At 42.0% G+C, this 26,092-nt stretch overlaps 1 protein-coding gene across 1 annotated transcript in view; it reads left to right on the top strand.

The window, feature by feature from the left end:
- The window catches only part of glra1 (glycine receptor, alpha 1), a 115,627-nt gene that overhangs the window by 37,595 nt on the left and 51,940 nt on the right, over positions 1-26,092 (top strand). Inside the window, exon 5 of the mRNA XM_030062805.1 lies at positions 18,074-18,141. Within this exon, the coding sequence (XP_029918665.1) occupies positions 18,074-18,141 (68 nt within the window). The remainder of the gene's footprint in view (positions 1-18,073; positions 18,142-26,092) is intronic.

Raw genomic sequence — 26,092 nt, 5'->3', positions numbered from 1 at the left:
GACTGTTGACAGCGTGCAGACTAACTCTTTACCATCAAAATCAGCAGCACTAATGTGGACTTTGGGGAAGTAGCGTGCAATCACGTCTCTTTATAATCCGCTGAGCCAGTTGGCTTCAGACAGCTCAGGTGAAAATGTCGGTTTTACAGCAGCAGGGGAGTAGAGGAGAAGAGACAAGAGGGGGAAAAAACACGAGGAGATGAAAGTAGAAGTGTAGGAGAGGCAATAAGTAATATGCAAAGAAAAGAAAATACAGGATGAGGGCACTGAAATGGAAAGGAAAGGAAAGGAAAGGAAAGGAAAGGAAAGGATGGAGGGGAGAGAGGAAAGGAATGCAAAATAAAGGGAAAGAGGAGAGAGAGTTTATAAAAAAAATGAAAAGTAAATGACAAGTAAAGGAAAACAAAAGAAAAAAGGGAAAAAATGAAGAAGTGGAAATGAAAAGAAGATGATGAAAGCGAAGGAAAGGAAAGAATATGAGGAACGGAGAAGAAAGGAGAGATAATGACACTCAAAAGGGAAGTAGAGGACAAAATGGGAAAGGAAAGAAAAGGAAAGGAAAGGAAAGGAAAGGGAAATAAAAGGGAGAAGAGGAATGGTAGGAAATGAAAAGGCGGTATAGGAAAGGAGCTGACAACAATGAAAAGGAATGAAGGAACTGGCAATGAAACGACTGGACAAGAAAGTAAGAGCCAAGAAGAGGACAGGAAAGAAAGCAATGACAAGCAAAGGAGGAAGAATGAAGAAAAATGAAAATGAAAGAATAAAATATAGAAATGTCGAACAGACCGGAGTGGAGATACGGAGCCCAGCAGATGCTTGACAGGCAGAGAAAGCCGCCACCGAGGCGGAGGGAGAGAGACAAGACGAGGTGAGAGCAGGGGAGGGAAGGAAACAGATAGGAGGGAGAGGGGGGTTTCTCATCCCGCCTGTTCAGCAGAATCCAGCCAGCAGGTCAGCGCCTGGAGCCTCGGCACGCTCGGCGTCGGCAGCGGTGCCTCCTGATTAGAGGCACAGCTCTCCTTCTATTATGGGATGTTCAGCGCACATTACACACGACTCACCTCCTCGCACTGGCGCTTTATGCAGATTAATGTTAGGCCGAGGGATATTTGTCTGCTAACAGACTCTGGGCTCTGCTCCCCTCGGTGTCGTGCAAGAGGCCCGAGGATTCAATCTGTCTCTGTAGATTTATGCTTATCCAAGTAGTGCCCTGTTTCGCAGAGCACGCCTCTGTAATGTGATTGCATAGTGCTTTGGAAAGGTGACACTTTAATATGATTACAGCAGGTTGGAGCACACCGAGGGTTTTGTTTGGGGTGGAAGCAAAAAATTTGTTGCTATGTAGATTTATGCTCAGCACACTGCAGTGTGATTATTGCAGTTTGGGGCAAATTATGCCATTACAATGCGTGCAAGGCAAAATTTTCCTATGCGGATCTACAGATTTATGCTTATCCAAGTTCTCTATTTTACAGAACACCACTTTTTTTTTTTTTTTTTATACATAAGAGGACTTAAGTGGACACTTATCCGTACTAAATATACACCCAAAGTGACAAAGACAACACAAAACAGATATCCAACCATAGAAATTATCAAGACAGCCAACAGAGGCATTTGGCTTAACAGGCAAACAAACAAATAACGGATTTTAACAGCTTTGTGAGGATTAGCATTGTAATATCTAAATAATTAATAAATAATCAAAAAAAATGAACAGCACATCAACAACAGCCAGCTTCAGTAAAGTTGTCCCATATTTTGAGGTTACTTTGAGTGTCATTGCAGTGTACCTTTCCAGCATGAAGCTGTCTCTGAGAAAGGTTTTAAATTGATGAATATTTAATATCTCCTCTCCAGTCGCCTGAAAGATACACTTGTTCCCGAACCGAATCATAAGATTGTTAATATAGTTCCTTTTTTTTTTTTTCCAGAAACCCATAAAAAAAGCAAAAAATCCCTAAAATGTAAGTACAGCTACTGTACAACAAAAACTATGGAGCACGCATTTGTCATATCACTGCATGGTGCTTTATGAAGTTAATCCTGTAGCATTAGCCTAATACCGCAGGTTGGAGTGAATTAAGTATTTTGAAAAAAGAAATTAAAGCAGAATACTATCATATACATATATTACTCCTCCGGCTGCCCTTTCTTGTAGATTATGGCTTGATAATATGACTGTGAATTACTTTGCAAAGGTAAAACTCTGCAGGTGGGAGCAAATTATATTATAAGCAAAAAAAAAAAAAACTCCACTCCACTGTAGAGATATGCTTAAGTGCCCTGTTTTATAGAGTGCGGCTTCGTGATGTGATTGCATAGCGCTTTAGGGAAGTAAAACTCCGGTATGGCTGCTGCAAGTCGGAGCACATTCTGTTCTGTGTTGAGAGCCGAAGCATCCGCCCCTCCGTAGCTTTATGCGTCTCTTAGTGCCCTGTTTCATACCGCACAGTTTATTTTGTTGGCAGCAGGTCGGCGTTGAGATCAGGGAGACCGGGGGGACGGAGTTCACGCATCAGCACATTTCCTTAAAGGGGGCAATAAAGATTTACATTAGTACTAATTAAGTCAACACTGTAGTGCGGTTACTACAGGTAACAGACACATTTTGTGCGTCTGCGTGTGTTTAATTAAATCAAAAAACTAACTTCTCTGTAGATTTGTAGTGATCTTACTTGTCTTACTTATATGTTTTACATATTATTTTTACAGCAAATCTATACTTATCTATATATATACATCTATCTATACATTCGGTGGCCACTTTATTAGGTCCACCTGTACAGTCTAATACAATACAATCCTACTGTTATACCATAAAGTTTGCTTTTCTGATGCCTATAATGCTCAGGTTTTCTTTTTGTCACTGTAATAGAGGTGTCAATCTGATTATGTTTGGCACTGAGCTTTTTTTTCACTTCATTTTCCTGTTTTGAGCTGTTTTATCACTCTTTCAGACACCTGCATTTCTATTTTACAGTAAAACCGCAGTACAACTACTGCATGGAAACCAAGTTTTAATCAAAGCCAAAATTGATTGTAGATTTCAGTTTAGTTCCTGTTCCCCTTCATAATGCAGATCACTGTGTCGAGGTGACGCTGAACCTGAACACGAGTGCAGCCTGGGAACATCCAGTGTTCATTTAAACTCCCCCCAACAACAGAGTTTGCATATATTTCTGTGCTGTCAGACAGCTTAATCAATATTAGTGCTCATGAACGTCTCTTTCCCAAAGCGATAGCCCAGACAGTTCCTAATTAAATTTTATGTCACTGAACTAAACTTTCTGAATTGCAGAGAATGCATATTACAGCTGTTCACATCCCAGCGAGCTTCATTTGGTGGTAAAGCTGAAAGGTAGGAAACTAATTCAGTATTTTTATTTCAGCTCCAGCAGTATGGTGGACGCGACAACCGTGCATATTAATTTTTAAGTTACTCACATTTTTAAGACATACAAGGTAAAGAAGCAGCAAACATTAAAACTGCAATAAGCAAAATAGTTGATCTGAGTGAGGACAGGTTAGACAAACAACAACAACAAAACAAACAAATGTGGACTAAGCATGTAATTTGATGGATGAGTCTATATGGTTCACGCTGCCGGTGTGATTCACCGAATAATTACAAACTTACTCAACAGTTTTTTTTGGCCAGTTGAGTCTAAAACAAAGCTCATTTCAATTACTGCAGCATGGACCGTCCACATGATGACCATCTGCCTTTCACTTCTTCCACCACCTTCCAGAAGCTGCCAGACGCTCTGGAAGCTCTTTAGCTCCGTTTGCTCTCAAAGAACAGCGCCCTCTTCAGGCTCTGTGTCGTAAATCAACACGGGAGCTGTCCCTACCGATCCCACCTGCGCCTCAGTAATGGAAAATGCGAGGCCGAGGCTGCTGGAGGCCTTCTCAGTGATGGTCTTATTATGATTATGATTATTTTTTTTACAGTAATTCTACTAATGTTTCAGAGAAAAAAAAAAAAAGGCTCCATGTGGAACGTGTGATGTGAAGCTGCGCTCTCTACCTGGAAGGGAGTACATTTGTCAGGCACAACAATGTCACACCAGGGCTGTTGTTTACTGTTCAGACCGGCGGTAATCCTCCAGAGCATCAGAGCGTGCAGGTGCTGAGCCTCTTGATTGGCAGAGCAACCCGCCAATCAATATGAGTCAGGCCCGCCTCCAGAAAGGAGAGCACTGCATTGTCACCTGATTGGTTTACTACATGACCGAGCTTGTGTGTGTGTGTGTGTGTGTGTGTGTAGCTGTTGGATGAGGTGGTGGAGTGTATTTGCTTTATCAGTGAGGTTAAAGGAGGGAGTGTGTGTGTGTGTGTGTGTGTGTGTGTGTGTGTGTTCAAGGGATGAGGTAAGAGGGTGTAGTGTGTGTGTGTGTGTGTGTGTGTGTGTGTGTCGCAGCTCCACTAATCTCACTTCTTTGTCTATCTACCTCTCAAGATGATTAAAAGCACTGAGCTAACAGTGGAGCATCACGACACACTGACTGCACCGTTAATCACGGACTGATTTATTGAGCAGATGACACACACACTCATAGTCTGGCACACACACGCATGCACGCACACACACCCATCTGCACAAACACACACCGAGGCGAACAAACATGCGAACAAGCAAACAAACATGAACAGGAAGGATCAAGTAAACCCGTACGCACACACACACACACACACACACACACACAAACTACACTGCATCCTGACACCCAATAACACAAACAGATGTACGCATTTAAAACACACACACACACACACACACACACACACACTCACACATATTACGCTGGTCTGTTCCCTATAAAACACACATGCACACATTTCATTTGTCATCTATCCTCTCTCTCTCTCTCTCTCTCTCTCTCTCTCTCACACACACACACACACACACATACACAGCCCTGCCAGGACCCAGTACCTTTCAGTAATCCACTGGAATAATGCCCCAGCCACCTCTTCTGCGTCGCTGCCATAGACCTGATATTGATTTCTGTCCCTCTGCAGTCAAGCTGGCTGCCAGGCTGTCATGTCCGCCCATCACTCAGACTCTGGCCTGGAGATGCCTGGAAGCCCCGGGACAGGTGCTCGCTTATTCACTGTGCAGCCTCAGAACGATACTTCAGCCAGCGTTTACCTTGCATTAAAGGAATAAAAAAGGTTTTTGGGAGATTAGCCCATTGATCAACGCACACACACACACACTGAAATTAAAACCTAAAACGACGGTTGGTGATGTAATCTGCATTTCTGAGTCCATTGAATAAAGGGAAGAATGCAGACAAGGCAGCATCATGCCCAAATATTTCCAGCAGCTTCAATATCTGATAGCGGAACATGTTTTTGGTGTCGGGCTTTCTTGAGCCGCCATTTTGCAGCGATATTCAACAGTCGTACGGGGAGAAATCCATCGTGGACGAGGGACATAGAACCAATTTCTGCACCACAGTGGCAGAAACATAAATTTGTATATAAATAAATAAATAAATAATGCTATGCAGGCATGAATTACAACTTTACAGATCTGGGTTTGACATGTTGCGGTATTTTTCGATCTTTTGCTTAATCATTATCACTCCGTCCATCCACAGGGAGGCAACACAGAGCAGGTACTCCTCTCTCTGTCATTGGCGTTACTGTATTTATTATTTTAACCTTCACTGCAATGGAGGCACTTAATGTCCTATGAGGCTTTTCCCCTCTGATTTAATAAAACTCTCAGAATGTCAATCCATGTATTTCTGCAAGTTTGGCATGAAAATAGTTAAATTGAAACATACTAAACACGAGCACAAAAATCTTTGGCTATCAGCTAATAAGGTAAATGTGCAGAAAGGAAAGGAGCTAGATAGATAGATAGCATGCATATGTGTGTGTGTGTGTGTGAGTGAGAGAGAGAGAGAGAGAGAGAGAGAGAGAGAGAGAGAGATGCTTGCGTGGCTCAGGTAATGCATATAAACAGAGGCAACAGGGGCATAGGGAGTGCACACGCAAGCTCATGCTGACACACACACAAATGCACACACACACACACACACACACAAACACACACTCACACACAGAGAAAATGCTCACGGGCATGAATACCATTTTTGAGTAAATATGCACAGACAAACACACACAGTTACACACACAAGAATAAATAGTAATTTTAAGTAACCATGAACAAACACACAGGCACACAAATACACACACACACACACTCACTCACACAAATGCCCCAGGTGATCTCTGACCAAGGCTGCCATACATCCATCTCATCTCTCTATCATCCTCTCGCCTGCCTCCCATTTTGAATACATTTCATCTCATAATAAAACCTGAAAACCCTCTGGCAGAGAAAGAGAGAGAGAGAGAGAGAAAAGCACAAGAGAGGAAGGAGAGGGAGAGCTGCAAAGAGCAAAAGAAAGGAAGAAAGATGAAAGGAGGAGGCAGAAAAAGCACGGGAGAGGAGTAGATTCATGGAGAGAAAGAAGGGAGTAAAACATATAATAATGGCATCTCTCCCCTCCCAACGTCATTCTCGAGGTGGGAAGAAAATGAAGTTTTTTTTTTTTCCTTAAAGTTCACTCCCTGGAAGTTGCGATGATGGATGGCAGAATATGTCGGCGGGAGGAAACGCCATTCCTCATCTCGCCACTCCAATTAAAATGTGACAGGAAGTGGTTCTCTCCCCTCGCCGCTGATCAACCGCGTTGTTTACCTCCTCTCTTAAAGCCAACGCTAGAGGGTTTAACGTTCCGTGGGGCAGCCAGGTAGGCTTTCATATGCAAACGACTAATGAGAACCGTCTTTGTAAATGACAAGGAATGCGGCGCGGAGGAAGGGCTACGCCGTCCACGTTAGGAGTAAAGCGGGAAATAAATAAGAGCGAGAGAGGGTTTCAACAGTGTTTTCAAGTACCGATATCGCTTCAGGGAACGAGAGTAACAAGGAAGAGAGGGGGGGAAAAAACGACTGTTGTTTCAAGTTTTTCATTGAGTCAGGAGATGGACGACGCTTTCAAGCTTCTCAGCTTTCGAGGGTGTGTTTGTGTATGTGTGTATGTGTGTGTGTGTGTGTGTTTTTTCCCTGGCATTTCAGCCTTGATGTTTATGCATGGAGAATAAGAGCTAAGTGATCGCCTCCTCTGCTGCCGTGTCCGGCTGTAATGGTGAAAAGAAAAATAAATCTGTTTCCCTCCTCGTGGAAGTCCAGCTTGTTGGCGTGCAGTGAGCAGATCCGGATGCCCAAGGTCCCCGAGACTCCTTGAAATTTTATGAGCTCGAGAAAAACGAGGCCTTAAAACTTTTTGAAATTGAATTGTTGGCCTTGAATGTACCTCACCAGGAAGCTTCAGTTCTCTGGACGTTTCTGCGCAGGATTTTTTGACACAATAGGAGTAAAAATGGATCCTCTTTGTCTCTTTAATTTTGGCCAACACAAGGCAAAAGTGAGTCCTAGAATTTCACCATAGCAGACCTTGAACGTCACTGAGAAGTCTGTGAGTTTGATGACTAAGTGGGATATATAGCAGATGAAAACCACCATACACAGCCTAAAACATAAGACAAAATACAGAAGCAACAAAACTATAATATTGTTTAAGCGGCAGTAAAAGTCAAACAGGATTTGTAGTGCTGTTTGAAATTTTTTTTGGATCTTAAAGTGAGTCTACAGCCGTTTTTAAAACTTGTTTTCAAGTTCCAAAGTATTGTCAAACACTATCTGTAACTCACATGTCAACAGCCTTTTCTTAATAGAGTGCAGGCTCAGCTTCCTGACTTTTGGTAAACTTTTTGAAGGCGGTAAGTTGAGTTGAGTAACTTCCCGGAACATAAAGCTCTCAGCTTTTGATAAAATGTTCATTATTTCAACACAGTTTCATTACTGAGTCAGGAGATTTATGATGCTTTAAAGTCCCCCCCGCTGTCGAGCAATTTCTTTTTGTTTTTCTGGCGTTTGAGCCATGATGTTTATGCATGGAGGATAAGAACAAAATGATCACATCTTCCGCTGTCGTGTCTGGACATAATGGAGAAAAACAGCAATAGGAAAAGAGCAACAACTCCCTCTCTCTCTCTCGCTTTCAAATTCCCTCTTTCTCGGCCCTGTTTGTAGGCGTACAATGAGCAGTGCTGCCCAACATCCGAAAGGATGTGGGAAGAATATATATTAGTTCAATAAAAAGTAAAACCCTTTCCCCAGACCATATAGCCCACAGACGACGCACTATAAATATTTAATGCCTCACAGTCATTGTACTATTTTTTTGCTGAAGGCAGCTCAATTGCAGAAGAAGCGATCCAGTGTAATTCAGAATATTATTCATATCATAATTTGTAGCCTGCAACTTTTCCTCCCTCTCTGCCTCTCATTCGCTTGTTTAGCACTTTGCCATTTGTTGCGGTGAATCAATTCAGCCTCGGCGCTGTGGAGCTGAGGTGTCACTTAGAGGGAAGCTATCAGTGCAAATTGGGCATCGGGAGAGGAGAGAGTTAAGTAAAGCATAAGAGTGCAAGGCCAAGGCAATCCCTGGATACCTGTGTTTTACAACCCTCCCAAGGCCCGATAATGGAGCGTGCACCGCTGTACCGCCGAAACTCTCCCTGCTCTCTTTCTTGTAAAAGCAAGAGGTGTGCTTGATTTATGCTGCTTCATTAGTTCCACTTGGCGGTCCAGGTACGCCGCAGCGGGGAGGTGCTAGTAATGAAGATGTCAGCAGGGATAGCGGTGTGGCTGATGGGTTGACCAGTTAATTGGTAGCTGTAAATGCAGTGCTGATGAGGGGCACTGGCTCTGGGGTTTAAGATGCGTCCCTGTAGGCCAATCTGTCAGCAACAGTAGCTGGATAAATACATCTAAGTTTGAGATTGTCCAGCTGATGCACTAGGGGAAGACCGTTAGTGTCAGTCTCACAACAGAGATGGACAAAACACATTCACATTATTTTTTATCCAGACACATATCCAGTGTGACTTGCAATGATTGCAGTAGCTGAATAAGCTCAAATTCCTGCATTGTCAAACTTTGAGTAATATTACTGCAGATTGATCATGGACGGTGAAGGAAGTCCTGTGAAAGCACTTTCCCAGCTGTAAAAGTTGATTGCTATGCAATCAGACCACAAATGTGCATTAATATGACAGAGCTGCACACCTACGCAAGGCTGATAGAGACTGACAGTAAACTGGTGATGTGGAAGCAACAAAGAAAAAGGATTCTCAGATAAAAGGATTTTAAGATAAAAGAGCTGCTGACGTTGCTGTTTCAAATTTTAAAAGTGAAATTTGAACTCAATACAGATCCAGACATGGGATCCAGGGTCCAGTTCTGGTTCCAACCAGATATTAAACGCTAGATCTGGAAAACGTGGATCCAATGAATATTTTTAATGGATATTTTTAAATTATACAGAGAGCTAAAGCATTCAGAAACTGAATAAATCAAATACGCAATCTGATGGTTGACCAAAATAAATACAAATCATTATTCTAATATATTAAATTATCTCTGGTTCAACACTGCTCATGCTTTATGAGTGAGTCTAGAATAATGCTGCTGTCTGGAAGAAGTTCTCCATTTAAAAGCCAACCACCAACAACCACATCTGGCAGTTTGTCTTTCCTAGACAGACGCAGCACATCCGCCATCGTCCTCAGCAGGAAATGAACTGTCACCATCACCGCCTTCTCCGCTCCTCTGTATCGGGTTTGTTTTTGTTTGTGAGAAAGTTCAGCTGCTCCACTTTGAGTCATTCTGGGCAGATGGCAATAGAGCAAAAGCGGCCAGGGGCATGAAAAGGTCGAGGTCCTGAGCTGACATTGATTAAACCTCCATACTATGCTGCAGTGGGATCCTAGGGGTCGTGGAGATGTCGAGAGCAATATAGCTGATGTGCGGACACCAACTTTTCTTCTGTCACTTTGAAGTAAGTTGAACCAGGTTGTTAAATCAAACCAAAACCCAAGGAGAGACGGTGGGTCTTTCTCACTTCTTATTCTTGTAAATGCTTGTGTCCTGCATGTTGAGTTCACTTCCAAAGCTAAAAAATGTAAAAATGGACAACAGTTGAAATCATGGAGGTTTACTTGCAAGGGAGAGAAGTGTTGGATAGTGTCTTGGCCAACAGGAATGAATGAGACGCCCCAAGATTTATTGCTAGGACAACACATCATGCATTCAGCAATGAATTAAACAATGCAACAGAATATAGTAGGGAGCCGGTTGAAAGGTACCTCTCGCTTCTCACTTTATTGAGATGTTTGTTGTCTCCAAGAAAACTAAAACGAACAAGTACTGACTGGATTTGAGAGTCTGTCTTCCTGCCATGCATTGGACAAAAGATACCCTGCTGTTTGGTGGATGCCTTTATTTATTCAATTACCTTATCATCTCGTCTCTTTTGCTTGGGTAGCCACGGTACAAGTGGAATCCCTTGATTTGACAAGTTTAAACAAAATTTGAAAGAAACGATGACAAGAGGTGCGCCAGCAGGTCCGTGTCTGAGCTCACAACCTCCACCCTCAGCTGACAGCTTGATGGTTGCTCCAGCGTCAAGTGCGCCGATGGGGAATAGAAAACCCAATAAAGGATTTATCATTAAAAAGCGATTGCAGGCACTTGTCTGGCAGGTTTATCAGGCTGTCATCTTCATACCATCTCTATTTAGACCTTATCTGCTTCCTGAATAACGACCAAACATTATGCTCTCAGTCTCTTTCTATTCGCCATTTCTGCTTGGAGGTGAAAAATGACTGAATGATAACCACTAATGTGACACTAAAAATAATAAAAGATAGGGAGAACCAACGTTGTAAGCAAAAGAGCATTTTTTTGCTGCTATTTAGGAGATTTTTTGCATTGTTTAAATGAGGCAATGACCTTTGAAGAACCTTTAAATCCCAAATTCTTCCAAAAAAAAAAAAAAAAAAAAAAAAAATGTATATAACACCAATATAATTCCATGGGTATGTAACTTTCCCTTAAGAGTGCTGGATTTTCAGCATAGCTACAATATACATACAGTTCCTGCAATTTAAATTTCTGAATGCATATATGTATGGCTGATTGATTTTGACTGACCGGCAAAATCATGTGGCTCACATGGCAGTATCACACACATAGCTGAGTGGTATTGCTTTTCCACATGATACATGAATTCACTATCTGGTAATGAGGTTTGGCATTGAAGAGCACAGACGCTGCGATAATCAAAGTATTTTTTTTTTTTTTTTTTTTTTTTTTACATAGCAGAATAGCAGAGTAGACACTCTGATATAGCCAGGGGATTCATTTTATGTGAATTGCAATATCCTTTACATTTTAAGTACAACTTATTCATTTTTGTGAATGGTAGATATATCTACTTGCCTATTCTGTCAAGATACAATGATGTGCTTTTATAGTGCATTCATTCTGCTGACAGCTCTCTCTTGAATGTTGTAACTGTAGAATTAAATCAGTATATCACTTTTTCCAGGTAAGGAATGTCAGTGAAGGTTTTGCTGAAAAAGAGTATATTATATCACTAGAAAGCTTTTGATGAAGTCTTTAAATGATCAAACTATAGACTCCTTTGCCATAATACACAAAGTAAAGCAAGTGAGAGAATCGGAAAGATGAAAGATACAACCTTAAATTTAGTGTGAAAAGGGCATGACTGCATTTTTTTTTTTTTTTTTTTTTACATATATATCAGGTCTCTGTGTTGATGCTTCCTATTTGATGGTTTAAACAAGAAAATATGTCTGATGTCTTTGAACCAGTAAATTTCTAGACTATTTGTTGCATTTTGCATTAGATCATCAAAGAGTAAAACTTCATTTCCCCCCCAAAAAGTGACATCTACAGTACCTTCATCTATGTGCTAATGACACAGAATTGTACAAATTGGTTTATAAGCATTGGTTTTATGCAGCCATAGTGAAATCATATACATGGCACGACAGCCTGGGCATTATGTTGAGCATCACCACCGTCCGGCTGCAGTCGCTGCAGTTAGCAGAAGTGCTGAGGGCCACAGCCAAGTGCTTTGTTTCATTCTGCTTTATTGCTGTTGTCACTTGTTTTTAATGAAAGTGGAGCTTAGCTGAAGAAGGGAGGGATTTATTTCGGCCGACGCACCTCAGCGGGGCTTCAGCACAGTCACTGGCCTAAGTTGGCCTCCGCTGTGTGTGGGTGAGACAGAGCAATATTGTGAATGTGCATATGCAGTGGCTGAAATTATCATTCCAGCTCACATGCCAAGGGCTACTAGACTAGATTTTATCTGCCAAGATTATTTCTCGCCTGTCCAAAAGAATAAATAAACACTTTTTTCACAGAGGAGTCACCCGAGCCATTCTACATTCTGTTTTGCATAAAGTACTGTCGACTCATACTCACTTACTTAAACAATAGATCAAGTTTGTGAGCCATCGCTTGCTTCGATGCGATTGGCTCACATGAGTGAATGAATGAATGAATGAATGAATGAATGAGTGGCCAGGAGGGAAAAAGTTGTTAACAGTTTGTTATTTTCTGAAAAAGTTAGGGGGCACTGTGGCATATTTAAAGTATGTATGCACGCAAAACTGTGTGTTAGTATGTTTTATTTATGTGTGTGTGTGTGTGTGTGTGTGTGTGTGTGTGTGTGTGTGTTTGGACAGTTGTGTTTGGGGTTCAGGCTGCATGCTCCATGTCTGTTTTTTTTTTTTTTTTTTTGTCGTGTGTGTGTGTGTGTGTGTGTGTGTGTGTGTGTTTGCCCGCTAGTTCGTGTGTGCGCATGTTTGTGTGTATGTGTCCATTCATTTAATGCATGGGCTCATTTGTGCATTTCTGTGTGTTTGAATGTGTGTATTTGCACATTTGTGTGTATGTGTATCTGTCCATGTGGTGTAGGTTTGCTCATTTGTGCATGCATGTTTCTCAGTTTGTGTGTGTGTGTGCATCAGTACATATTGTGTAGTTGTGTTAATTTGTGCACACGTACCTTTTAATTAAGTGTGTGTGACTCTGCTTTCATGTGCATGCGTGTGATCACTCATGCACGTGTGTTTAGCTGTATTTGTCCATTCATTCATCTACTGCAATGTTCTTTCATACACACGCCTTTGGATTTACCTTGTATTTGCGTGTATGTGTGTCTGTGCCATGTTTTAGTGTATGTGTGTTCATTTATGCCTGTGACTGTGTGTGACTGTGTGTGTGTGTGTGTGTGTGTGTGTGTATGGGGCTCAGACCATTTGCCATACACAGAGTAAGGCAAATAATTCTGCAGCTACAGTAGCCTGTGACTCACACTGCCAGCCTGGCCTGCCATGACAGTTAATGAGCTGTCGTTTTCTGCTCTCTCTCTCTCTCTCTCTCTCTCTCTCTCTCTCTCTCTCTCTCTCTCTCTCTCTCTCTCTCCACACACTCCCCCTCCTCTACATCCACTTCTCTCTCTCCTTTCTGTCTCCTTTTTTTGCTGCATCCCCATCTTCTGTCTTTATTGGAAAGCTATAAAGCACACTCTCTCCTCCCTCTCCCCTTCTCTCTCCTTCATTGGATGGCTATTAAATGAACTGCTGTGGAAAAAGAGAGTGGGAGGGAGAAGAAGGAAGTGGAGGGGGCATTAGCGTCTCTCCCCCGGCTTTTTGCGTCACACGCCGCAAGGGACGTCAAGAAAAGACAAATTATGATATCCCTCCACTTGCGTCCCTCCTGCCACGGCTCAGTCATGTAGTGAGAGTCGAGGCGGGGGGATTTTAACAAAGCCAGGATGCAGAGGGAACGTGTCAGAGGAATTGAGTTAGGCCTGCAAAGCTATTCTCAGAAAACACAGTGATACCGTAATGCCGTTTGGTTTATAGATACGACTTCTGATGCACTCAAACGCATCATCGGTAATGCAGCTTGTTTTCACTGGCTTTTCTGGGTCTTTGTATATCAGACATCAATGCCCAGGCGACCCGGCTGGGCTGATCCTTCCACTGCCTCTGTGCAAGTAGCATCTACAGCAAAGATCCCTCCACTTCAACCCTGCTGGTCCCTTTGGTGGGTTTGTCTTTGTGAATAAATGCTGTGTGGCCGAGTTTTGCTCAGAGCCACAGAACTTTATTTTAAATTCTAGTGGAGATCCCAAGATTTCCAAAGACACCAAACATGTCCCGCTGAATTAAAGGGAAATATGTGTAAAATGATGCACAAGACGTAGATATTTTCTGTTTGATGTAACGCTGCAGCCATAACACAGTGGCATCTTGGCTTGAAATATTTCATTCAGTGTAAGTGTGATGTAACTTCAACAAAGCAGATACACAATATAGAAGTGACAATGTTGCGCAATATGCAAAAAACTGCTTTTTCTCTTTTAGTTTTTTTTTTTTTCTAACTTTGAGCAGCTTAAGGGGGAATGAGGGATAAATCAGAATTCAAAGGGTTAAGAAGATTTGAATTTCTTTAATTGCTAACTTTAGAAGTGGTGGAGCCTGTGCCGCTCAACATCATGACAGACATTGATATGCAAATGAAATTCAGCACTTCCTCGTATAAGAACCTGCAATACATGTGGCACAGTGGTAAACCTCAGATTTAAACCAGTTTTGCTCTTAGATGACAGACTAAGTATCAAATTTACAGATACCTAACAACCTGTGCAACTGAATAATCTGTCTAAAACACTTAGGAACCAATAAATTAAGAAGCTACAGCTTTTTGTGTGACTTCAGCTTCTACTCTTGGTTAGCAGAGAGACTTACAAGCTTCTCGCTATACTTCTTTTTTTTCTCTGTAATCCATAATTCTTCACTGCCAGCATGTTCTGAGGAGTTTATCTGAACTCTGCAGTGTTTCCTCTTTGACTTCAGTTTGTTTGCTCAGGTGAGAATGACGTCACCTGAGCTCTGGTGGCACCAAATAATCTGAAGAAGTGTGGTGAGAATCTAATCCAACCAGCTACAGGAGACCAACCCAAAATGCAAGGGATTATGGAGCTCTTAACAGTTATAAACACCAGAGAAGAAGATACAGAGAAATCCATCGTTGAGATATACACTGGAACAGATCAATTCAGATTTATTTATCCCATGAAAAAAATGCCTCACAGTCTCATGAGCACATTGGTAGTTCAGGTCGCTTCAGTAGGAGCTAAACCTCCGACCAGTTTAGTCTGGCAGCTCTTCCTCTTCTTTTGAAACAGTGGAACAAATTCATTTCATTATTTCCTGCAATGGAAGAAAACCTGGCTGATTTATCGTGTTTTTTTTCCTATTCTTGATTACTTCCCTCTACTTTCCTCATGCAATCCAGTGAGTAATCTATTGTTTGCTTTAATTAGATGCTGTACATGTAAGTCACATAGGGGATGATTGCCCCGGGCTAGCTTTAATGATTTTTTCCTCTTAACCGTATATCTTCATCCCTGTGGTTCTCGTTTATGGGTTAAAATGTGCGTGCTTGTAAATGTGTGTGTGTGTGTGTGTGTGTGTGTGTGTGTGTGTGTGTGTGTGTGTGTGAGTGACTCAGATGATATTCTTCCAGTGGCCTACAGCGGCACTGAGACTGTGACAGGGAGAGTAATTGGCCATCAAAATAATCCAGACCCCTTCCTTCATTTTTGAGTAGCTGCCGGCTACTGGAATTAGAAGTTTAGGCAGGGACATTAAACACGAGCTTATGTGTGTGTGTGTGTGTGTGTGTGTGTGTGTGTGTGTGTGTGTGTGTGTGTGTGTGTGTGTGTGTGTGTGTGAGTGAGTGAATGCATGAGGCAGAGTTTGACCTTCAGTGAGATCAGCATGTATCAGGCTATATATACATACATACATACATGCATGCATACATGTACACTGTGTCTAAAGATACAATTAATTTACACTCACATGTCATGCAAAGATGCTATTCTGGTAACAACAACCTGATGCCTGTATAAACATATGGAAAAGCACTGCAGTAATGCTGTGTTAGTATTTTGTGAAAATCTCCCTGTGATATAATTTACCAAGAGGCCCAGAAGGTTCCCTGGAGAACCGCTTTGTAAGCAGAATAAACTCAGGCAGTAGTCTACTTCCAGAAACTAATACCAATACTGCATGTGGGTTCATCAAGGAACCCTTTAGGGGTAATTTCCTGGTGAGGAACCTTTTTACAGATGCTTATTAGCTCCCTTTAGACCTCATAAGTGCTGGGATGACTTCCTAGTGTTTCCTCATTTCAACTCTATGTGTCTTTTTCAGTGCCGCGCGCAAGTGCACCTTCAGAGCCGAACAGAAATAAAAGCCCCATGTAGGCTGTTCAATCCAATCCTCAATCCATTTTTAATACCAGGAAATAATACTCAGAGCCATGAAGTTTGATTTATTTTAGTTTAGTTTAGGTTATTTTAGCACAGTTAAAAAAAGAAGAGGCTACAAAAAGCACATTTTTTTAAGTGTAGGAAAGGTTGAAGAAACCCAGACAGACTTATGAAAGTAACCTTCGCTCATAAATAAATAGTTTTTAAAAAAAAAAAAAAAGAAAGAAAGAAAGAAAGAAAGAAAGAAAGAAAAGAAAAAAGTTATACAATAAATTAAATATTTGGTATGCATTGTGATGAGATAGTGTTTTTTTTAAGTGAGCTTTGAGATTTATTCTTATTTTTGAATTTTTTTTTTTTAGATAACTTTCTCATGAGGTTTGGTAGACTGTTAATAAAAAAAAGTGACAATTCTGAGTCGTGTTAATGACAAATACATTGGGATTGGGAGAGTAATGAGTTAGTGGAGTCAGGCTGCAATACTTACTTTTTTTTGCATGTTAAACATGTTTCAAATTCCTTTTGTAAATATTCACCCACATAATATTACAGCCAGATAAGTATGAAAATGTTCATGCATAGCTCAGAGTTTTGCTTCTGTATGTGAAAATGTAGTTTTTACAAATTCAAATGAATCGGACCTGGAGACAGTTGTTTTTTGTCAGATCTGAAGTGTGTCTGCTCTGGACGGCAGGTTGGTGGAGACTGGAAGACGAGTTTGACAGGCCGGCAGCACTTTGATGAGCTCCCACTGTGCAGGACTGAAACTGTCGATGCTTCCTGGTATAAATGTGAAATGTGACATGTTTTCACCGCCTCGAGTTTTTAATTGAAGGCCGAGCACCCGTGATTTTCCTGGACCAGGAGGAAGAGTGGTGGGGAGAAAGGGGAAAGAGGGGGGGTCACTCAATATGATTTAGCGCTTAAAGCCAATATCATGTCTCGTTCCTGAAGGAGATGAGAGCCGGCCTGTTTGTCTGGCCGCCCTCCACGCGCCTCATTGGAAGTCGCCTCTCGCCGCCAAGTAATCGCATTTGTGTTTGTACAACCTGGTAATACAGCGCTTCGATGGACCGGCCGCAGAAAGACCCGAGCGCTGTTTGCTTTCACCTTGACTCGCTCATCTGACAACAACCTTGAACGCAGCCTCTCATCTCTCGGGGTGTAATAGCAGGATAGTGAGGGAGGACGATTTTTTATTTATTTATTTATTTTTTATTTTTTTTATTTTGGACTCCTTTGAAATGACATCCTCTGTTTATTGATATTGCGTGGGCTTGATAGACAGGGCTTTTATTAAGTCTGAAAGGGGATGTGAAATTGATTTTCCTCCTCTAGTTTTTTTTCTTTTCTTTTCTTTTCTTTTCTTTGTCGTAATAAGACATTTCCCTTTCTCCGCTGCCCTGGAACAAACTTCCTCTTGTAGTCAGGGAGTCGAGTCAGACGGTGTTGCAGAGTAAAGTCCAGACTACACACACATCTATTCAGTGCAGTCGACATTAACTCCCACTTTACCAACCACTCCTCTCACTTTGTTTACTCGCCTGCAGTCTGTTATTCACTTATTTCTCCTGCAGACCGCAACGCCGCTCTAATCCCAAATCATGCACAAGGACACAAACACACACTCTGGCCCTGTTTGATTTCTTTATTTTTAATTTCTTATGTACTGCATCTTATTTTTTTTTTTAGCATTGTTTTATCTATTAATTTGTTTTTGTTTTGTTTTTTTTTTTGTGTAAAACATTTTTTTTCTTACCATCCTGTTTGTTAAAAACTTGACCTCTCTTTCTCTTTCCCTCTTTATTTTCTCTGCAGGTCCACCTGTAAACGTAACCTGCAACATTTTTATCAACAGTTTTGGGTCCATTGCTGAAACAACAATGGTAAGTTTAATCCGTCTTAATGCCACGTTGTAATGCAGTTTGACGTCCACATTTTGATGTTATTAATGTGTTGCTGAGGATGGATGTGGGTAATGGGAAATGTCATATTTCCTCCCAGCCCCATTTGGGCCTGTGCCTCGAAAAGTACGATTAATTGATACGCCGACGCTGAGACTCGGCACGTCCGCAGCTTTATTTTTTTATTTTCTTTTTAAAAATTACAAGCCTTGCCCTCTGAGTGTTTAGAAATTTTTCTGCCTCATTGAGCCTGCCTCCCATTTAGAAGACTTCATTTGAAAGACCGCATCATCGCCGCACCATTTGCATAACAATGTGGCGGCGGTGCTGTCGTGACTCTTTGCAAGCGATGGGGAAATTTCTGCTCATTCGTTACATCGAAAATCCATTAGAGCTAATATATCCACACCATCAGGTCCGTCACAGCGCAACCAAGCCCAAAACATCCATGATAGCATAACTAAAATGCCATTTTACTGTGTGTGAGTATGTGGGTTTGTGTGTGTGTGTTTGTGTGTAGGCTGGCACGTGTGCTTATGTGCAGAAGGAGAGGCGAGCTCAGTGTTTGTCTGAACTCTTTCCAAGCGGATGTGTAGTTTGGTGTCTCAAAACCAAAGTACAGGAGGGTCACTTTGTCTTTTTCAACCCATTTACACATCTCATTTGGGATCATGTTCTTTTGTGTTTCCTGTTAACGCAACATATGGCTGTCATCGTGTGAAATCCTGGCAAGCCATTTAATCTCATGTTAACTCTTAAAATCTTGATTTCCTTCAATCAAATGAAAAGATCTTTCAATGGGATGAGATACTCCCACTTGTTCCCACTGCTAAGCAATTTGTCTCCAGACTTTTCTTGAATCAAGTGTCATTTTCTTGATACTAACGCTCTGATCAGCCATATTGTGCCTTGTGTCAACATATTCATACTTGTTCCCAGGAAAAATCCGTCAAACAAGTGAAACTGCATTCAAAACAAGTGGGATTTTCTCATCCGACATGGCGTGTTAAGATGGGTTGCAGTGCGGCTTCAGTTGATTACATGCTTCTGTAGTGGTTAAAAAAAAATGCTACCCATTCAGCTGCTAAAACCATTTTAAATCTGTTGGATAAACTCAAAAAGGTTGTTGTTTATAGCTCCTGAGAAGTCGACATTTTGCAGGTACGAGGTTTTCACCTGACAGCAATGGAACGGTAAAAAACCAAAAGGGAAAGCTATAATATTGTCTTCTACAGCTTGTGTGCAAATCTGGACATTGAAATGAACTGGGTCATTTTGCACACTTAATTTGACACAAAATGAGGTTTGATTCCACTCCTGTGTCCTGAGAAACTTTGTTACCTCAGTTTTTCAAAAGACTTGGTGGTGTTTATATGCAATGCTGTAACACCATTAAGGTTTTTCAGAGCCTGTCGTGTCGATGACATCTCCGTAAAAATCTTCCAATCATTTTGAAGAATGGAAGAAAGGAAAGAAGGGCATTGCAACCTCTTTGGTGTCTTGAGTGAGGGGATGAAGGAGAGGAGAAAGGAAGGACGGAAGGAAGGAAGGAAGGAAAATAAGGAAAGGAAGTATTTTATGAATGAGCAATGAGAGAAGGAAAGAAAAAACAAAAACACTTCAAGAGAAGAAAGGAGGATATCCCTATCCTAACATCCCCCCCAACACACAAACACTCACACACACTCTCTCTCACACACACACACACACACACACACACACACACACACACGGTACGGTGTGGAAACTGCTGGCCGCTGCAGAAGCTTGTCATGCAGAACAAATTCCAGATTTTCCACTCTGTTCCCTCCTGCAGAGGCAGGAATCGATCCTCCTCACCAATGAGGAGAGGATGGAGAGAAGGAGGAAGAAAAGAAAATGATGGGTGAAAGACCGAAGAAGAGAATGAAAATGGGGGAGGGAATGAGACAATCAGGAGGGAAAGGGTAAACTGAGGAGAGAGAAAGAGTGGAAGCAGGACAGAGAGGAAGGTGAAGGGAAAAAAATAGAAAGAAAGTGAATGCTGGAGAATGAGAAGAATGGGGGAGAAACAGCCAGGAGAGCAGGAAAGAACAAAATGGAGCGGAGAGAGAGCAGAAAAAGAGGGAGAAAGATAATGCATGGAAGAGACAAAGAGAGTGAAAGAAATAAAGACTGAGGAAGGGATAGAAGGTAGGTGTGAGACAAAAATGAAAAGAGAGACGGAATAAAGTGCAGAAGAAAATCGTGAAAAAATGAGGAGTCAGAGAGCGAGGAAAGAGAGGTGACGATTTAAGGCCACGGTCACATGGAGGCTTCCTCCTGCTCACATGTAAAGACAGATCTCTCTCACCTCCAATGCACTTTTAAATGCCGTTTGGCAGTGTCTCACATTCAGACCAGTATCCTTTTTGTTTATGTCTGCAAGAAACATATTTGATTCATCTTTGGCATCGCTACCAGCAGAGAGCAAGAGGGCAGAGGTCATGTTCACGTGTTAACGTCACTGTTGTTGCTATTACAGCATCTGTTTAGTGTGAGCCAACCTGAAGCAACAAAGGGGCCAACATTAGTGGACAAATGGGCAAGCAAAGGCAGCCATTGCTCTGCTTGCTCGTAAAGAAACGAGTGGCTTATAACACACCCAGGTGCAAGAATAGTTGTAGCCTGGCATATAGCTTATATGAATTAATATAGACCCTTAATTAATATAAGCCCTCGCCTCTATTCATACAGGCTCTGACCCATGTTATTTAAGGGATGAAAAGGACTGCTAAGCCATCCAACGTTTTTATGAGTGAAGGAAACGTACAATGACAAACTTTCAGCACCACGGACAGCACCCAGGGGCTCCTCAGCACTGAAGCACCTCACTCACAAAACCTGCTACATGTATCTGGGCATCATTTGGCCACATACAGTTTGCAAAAACACACTCGAAATAGCACAACATAAACACAAAGTACTGTCTTCAGATGTGGAACTTACTAATTATCATCAAACTGAAATAATGAACGTGGCAATGGGGTCCACGTGTTGGGGTTGTGGGCCTGCTTGTTATGCCGGGTCTTTTTTATTTACACAGCTGAAGTCGATGCACTGCTGGAGTTCTGGTGCACCATGCCCCAAAAACACCAGGAGTATCATTTGGAGGAGATTCACTCCTGCAGGAACCAAACTGTTGAAAAGAACTGAAAAAGGCCCCAGTGTGTGTGTGTGTGTGTGTGTGTGTGTGTGTGTGTGTGTGTGTATGCAACCCAAACGAGCAATCCAAAGAGTTATGTCGATAAATCTTTAAGCCTTAAAGGCCCCAGAGGAGAACAGAGAGCAACCCCCGTCTCTCTCTCTCTTTCTCTCTCTCACACTCACACACTCACACACACACACACACACACACACACACACACACACACTGCCTCGAGGGCTCGATACCATCCTGATTGTTTAGCCAAGGCCCTGGGGAGCCACAGTTATTTAATCAGCTTTCAAGGAAATCTGAGGAGAGACAATACATCAATAGCCTGTCTGTCTGTCTGTCTGTCTGTCTGTCTCTCAGCTTCTCTGTCTGTCAGCATCACTGCAACCTCTCTTTCTCTGTTTCTCTGTCTCTCTCTCTCTCTCTCTCTCTCTCTCTCTCTCACACACACACACACACACACACACACACACTTTCTGTCTCTCTCTCTGTCTCTCTCTCTCAAATCATTTTACTGTCATGACTTTTTTCTTAGAAACGATATGGGGAAAATATCCAGTGTTTAACCACCAACATATTACCATTTATATATTCAAACCATATTAAAATCATAAATTATTTGTTTTGAAAATGTGTACTATGCTATTACAAACAATTGGCTACATATATTATCTCAAAAGTCAATATAATATCAGTAGCCCTTTTTTTGTCTCGCTCTCATTCATCAAATTTTCCATTTTAGGCACGAATCCGATACTCTTAACTGGAGCAAGTTATGGAGAAATCCAATCCAGGAATTATTTTCTGACTAAATGTAATCATGTTTTTGGTGTGTTTTGGTGTGCATCCTACCAGCTTCATCTCCTTCCCCATCCGTTTGTGATTTCTTACATTTCCCAGACTATGGAGAGAGTGAAAGTGATTGATTTTGTTTGTTTGTTTGTTTTAGTCATGAAAAGAGAGAGTGGAGAGAAAACAATGCTGTGGCTCCTTGCTGTACAAATTTTAAAAATGAAAGCAGAAAAAAAATGAAATGCTGAAGGATGGATGGATCACACACTACTGACAACCACTCTGAAAACTTGCAAGCCGTTGTTGGATTGCATTCCGGGGTGTTTTCTGCTCCTGCCGTGAGGAAATTGCTCTTTTTGGCCATCGGTGCAGAATGGCCGCTCTAGAAAGAAGCCCTCGCCCTTTGATTGTGAGGCACTGACACCAAAACATGACATTTACCGCTGATGTTTTAGATCGCCGAAACATTTTCTGCTATCAAACTCAACTGTTGCATGGTATCATGTTGTCTATGTTTGGCCGGTCATCCACAGGAAGAAGAAAAACACACGAAAGACACGCCAAACATCCATTTTCTTATAAATACATGTCTGTGTTGCTATTCCCTGTTATTCACTGCTGTAACATAATAGTGATTCAAGCTTTTGCTTTCTAAACACTCTGGTAGCTCTTTCCTGGGGAAAAAAATCCTCTAACAAACACTTTCCCTCTCTTCTATCTCTCTCTCTCTCTCTCTCTCTCTCTCCACTGTATGCAGTATTAATGTCTCTCTCCCTCTATTCCTCATCTTTCTTTGTTCATGTCTCACTATTTTTTTCTCACCCTTTTCTGTCTGTTTTTCTCTTCCCTTCCTGCACTCTTGGTTCCCCTCTCTCTCCCCCTCACATTTACCCCATCTCTCACTCTTTTGCTCTCTCTCTCTGTATTTCTCACTCACCACCCTCTCTCTCTCTCTCTCTCTCTCTCTCTCTCTCTCTCTCTCTCTCTCTCTCTCAGCACCTAATGGAGGAAAGAAACCAGGGAAACTTTCTTTTTTTCCAGATCACTCGGTGTCAGGAGACCGTGTTGGCCCTGGGCTTGAATCCCATTACACATATGCAGTGTGTGTCTGTCTGTCTGTGTGTGTGGATGTGTCTAAGTGTGTGTGCGTGCGTGTGTGTGTGTGTGTGTGAGAGAGAGAGAGAGAGAGAGAGAGAGAGAGATAGATCCAATATGCTGGTCAAGCCTGTGGAGCCGTTGAAGAGTTTCATTCCAAAATGAAACCTCCGACTGTTGGAAAAGAAATGGGACTCTGACAAAATGATCGCTGCCATGAAATGTAGAGTCACTGCTCAGCATTAAGGAGGTTATTAGCTTCATCTCCGGCAGCCTGTGTGCAAAATAGCAACACTTCAGCTGAGGTAACCGTGTGTAACTGTATATGTCAGCCCACATCACTGTGTGGCAGCAGGTCAGGCAGACTCAACATACAGATCTCCCATTTTGTGCCACTACATAAACTTATTGTAATGGAGAAAGAATTATATATGAGATTTAAATTACAGCTTAAAGGTGAAGGTTTGCAGTTTCACAACAAATATTTAAGACGAGTAGACATTGACACAAAAATGAGTGTAATTGTAGTAGCAAAGTTCTAACTGCATCATTTTGTGAAACTGAGAGTTAAATATCTTTATGAAATCAGCTCAAAACAAAGCAAACAAACAGAAAAATGGTTTAATGTTAATATACATATTTATTTATTCTATTGCCATAGCATTATGTTGTGATTTTTTTTTCTGATATTGACCCTGTAGCTCAGTTATAATAAAACTACTAACTACATAGTGCTCGATAAACAGTCGGCGTGTACACTGTGATGTTTACAACACCCAGACGATGTTTCACCTTGTTCAAATGTTTGAAGCTGAGCAAGCATCCGCACCGCTCAGCGCAGCAGTGAACAGCGCTGATGTGAAGACGCTCACAGCCTCGCTCAGGGCCTCGTGGTTCTTATCTGTCAACAGCAAATCACATTTCCGTGCCTCCATGCCGATGCGATTTGGCTTCATGAGGTGCAAAATTGACAAGAAGTTGATTCCAGACATTCAAAGCTCTCCTGTACAAACTTTATTAGAGAGACTACAGGACTAAATGTCTCAAAATGATACGGAGAAAACATTTAAATCCATCTTTGGGGGCAAAAGTAAACTCTGAACTGTGTTGAGTTTTTGATGTTTGTTTTCCAGTAATGCGCTCACTATAGTAAAGCTGAAATCCACAACCTTCTGCATGTTGTCACTCCATGGCAGTGATGTATAAGAAGTGGGAACATGTCTAGCAGAGTGAAAATATCACTGATCAACGAGGTAACCCAAGTGTGAATATCTTATTTATTCTTCTGGTGTAATTTGGAAGCAAAATAGCACGAGATGATGTACACATGTCAATGTGACGGCAGGTTCACAGCAACGAGAACTTTGTATTTACGGTTTTCCAAAGATTATTTTCCGTGTAGCACTAGCTAATCTTTACCTGTGTGTATCTGAGATTGCAGCTGCCGTGTCTGTGGTTCATTAATCTGGTGTATAGTGTAACAGCTCTGTTGTGAACAGACTTTATTGGCACTGTCAACCAGGACAGGTGCGACCCAACAAGCCGATTGATACTCTCTTAATCGCAGAGTGCGGAGAGAAATGGCAGATGTGCCCGTTTTACAGGTTTACCGTGCTCTGCCAGACACAAACTGATGGATTAAAGCTACAGAAATTGAAACTGCAACTGCAAAAAAGTATTTTTTGTCAGTTAAATCTAAACTGTCCACTCCTACATTGACCCTCAACATTTTTTACCATTGCAACTTTAATAAAAACATTTCAGATTTCAGCTTTACCTCATTGAATCAACCAGGACAGCAATAACACATAATTTCCCTGTTGAAAACTTAGCTGGCGACCTCTTAATGGATGCAGTCAGAGGCTGTGGCCCCGCCCACAGTTTGGCTCCATCCCCAATCAGAGCAGATGGACACGCTGGCTGAATTGATTGCAGTGTGAACATACACTTACTTCTGGCTGCTGGTGCTGAATGTTTGCTCTTGCAGACCACAGGGGCCGTGGAGACCGTGTTGCGGTAAAACACAATCATCAGGACTAATCCCGCCTGCCCCCCGAGAGTGCATTAGAAGCAAAACAAAATACTGAAATAATTGGATTTATCCATTATTACCAATCCATAAAATCCATTCCAGCACTCAGGGGACAGAAACACACTGCAGTGCACTCAGCAGAGGCCGAGGACGGTTTGTGGGGCCGGCGATGGAGCTCATTGCAGTGTGCAGCTTTTGTTCTAAGCTGCCCATGGCTTTGTATAGTGCAGGAGTCCGTCCTGCACGCACACACTCACACACACACACACACACACATACACACACACACACACACACATACTGCTGCTGGGGCCAGACCACAGAGCAAAATGATAGATGGAGTCGGTACAGTGGCGCAGTGCTTGTTGAAATCCCGGCGGTACACGGCTTTATTCCTGTTTCAGCGTCCTCTCTGCTTCCTCCAAGCTCGCTCGTTCTCTCTCTCTCTCTCTCTCTCCCTCTCTCTCTCTGTCACACATATATACTATGCACTATGTATATATCTATATTCATATCCATATATATCTATATATACATACATACAAACACACACACACACATGCAGTTCACTTCATTTCTCCTTGTTTCCTTTTTTCTCTCTCTCGCACTCTCTCTCACACACACACACACACACACACACACATACACACACACACACGCACAAAACCTCTGGTCACCTTATTTCCCCTCGCTTTCTCTCTCTCTCTCTCTCTCTCTCTCTCACACACACACACACACACACACACAAAGCCCTCACTCTCTTTATCCCACTCACACACACAAACCCTCAATCACTTTATTTCCCCTTGTTATCTCCCCCCACACACACATACACACAC

This window comes from Myripristis murdjan, chromosome 10, assembly GCF_902150065.1.
Source record: "Myripristis murdjan chromosome 10, fMyrMur1.1, whole genome shotgun sequence".
NCBI classification, from domain to species: Eukaryota; Metazoa; Chordata; class Actinopteri; order Holocentriformes; family Holocentridae; genus Myripristis; species Myripristis murdjan.
Note: the sequence above shows the minus strand (reverse complement) of the source record. Positions and strands in the feature narration are given on the sequence as shown.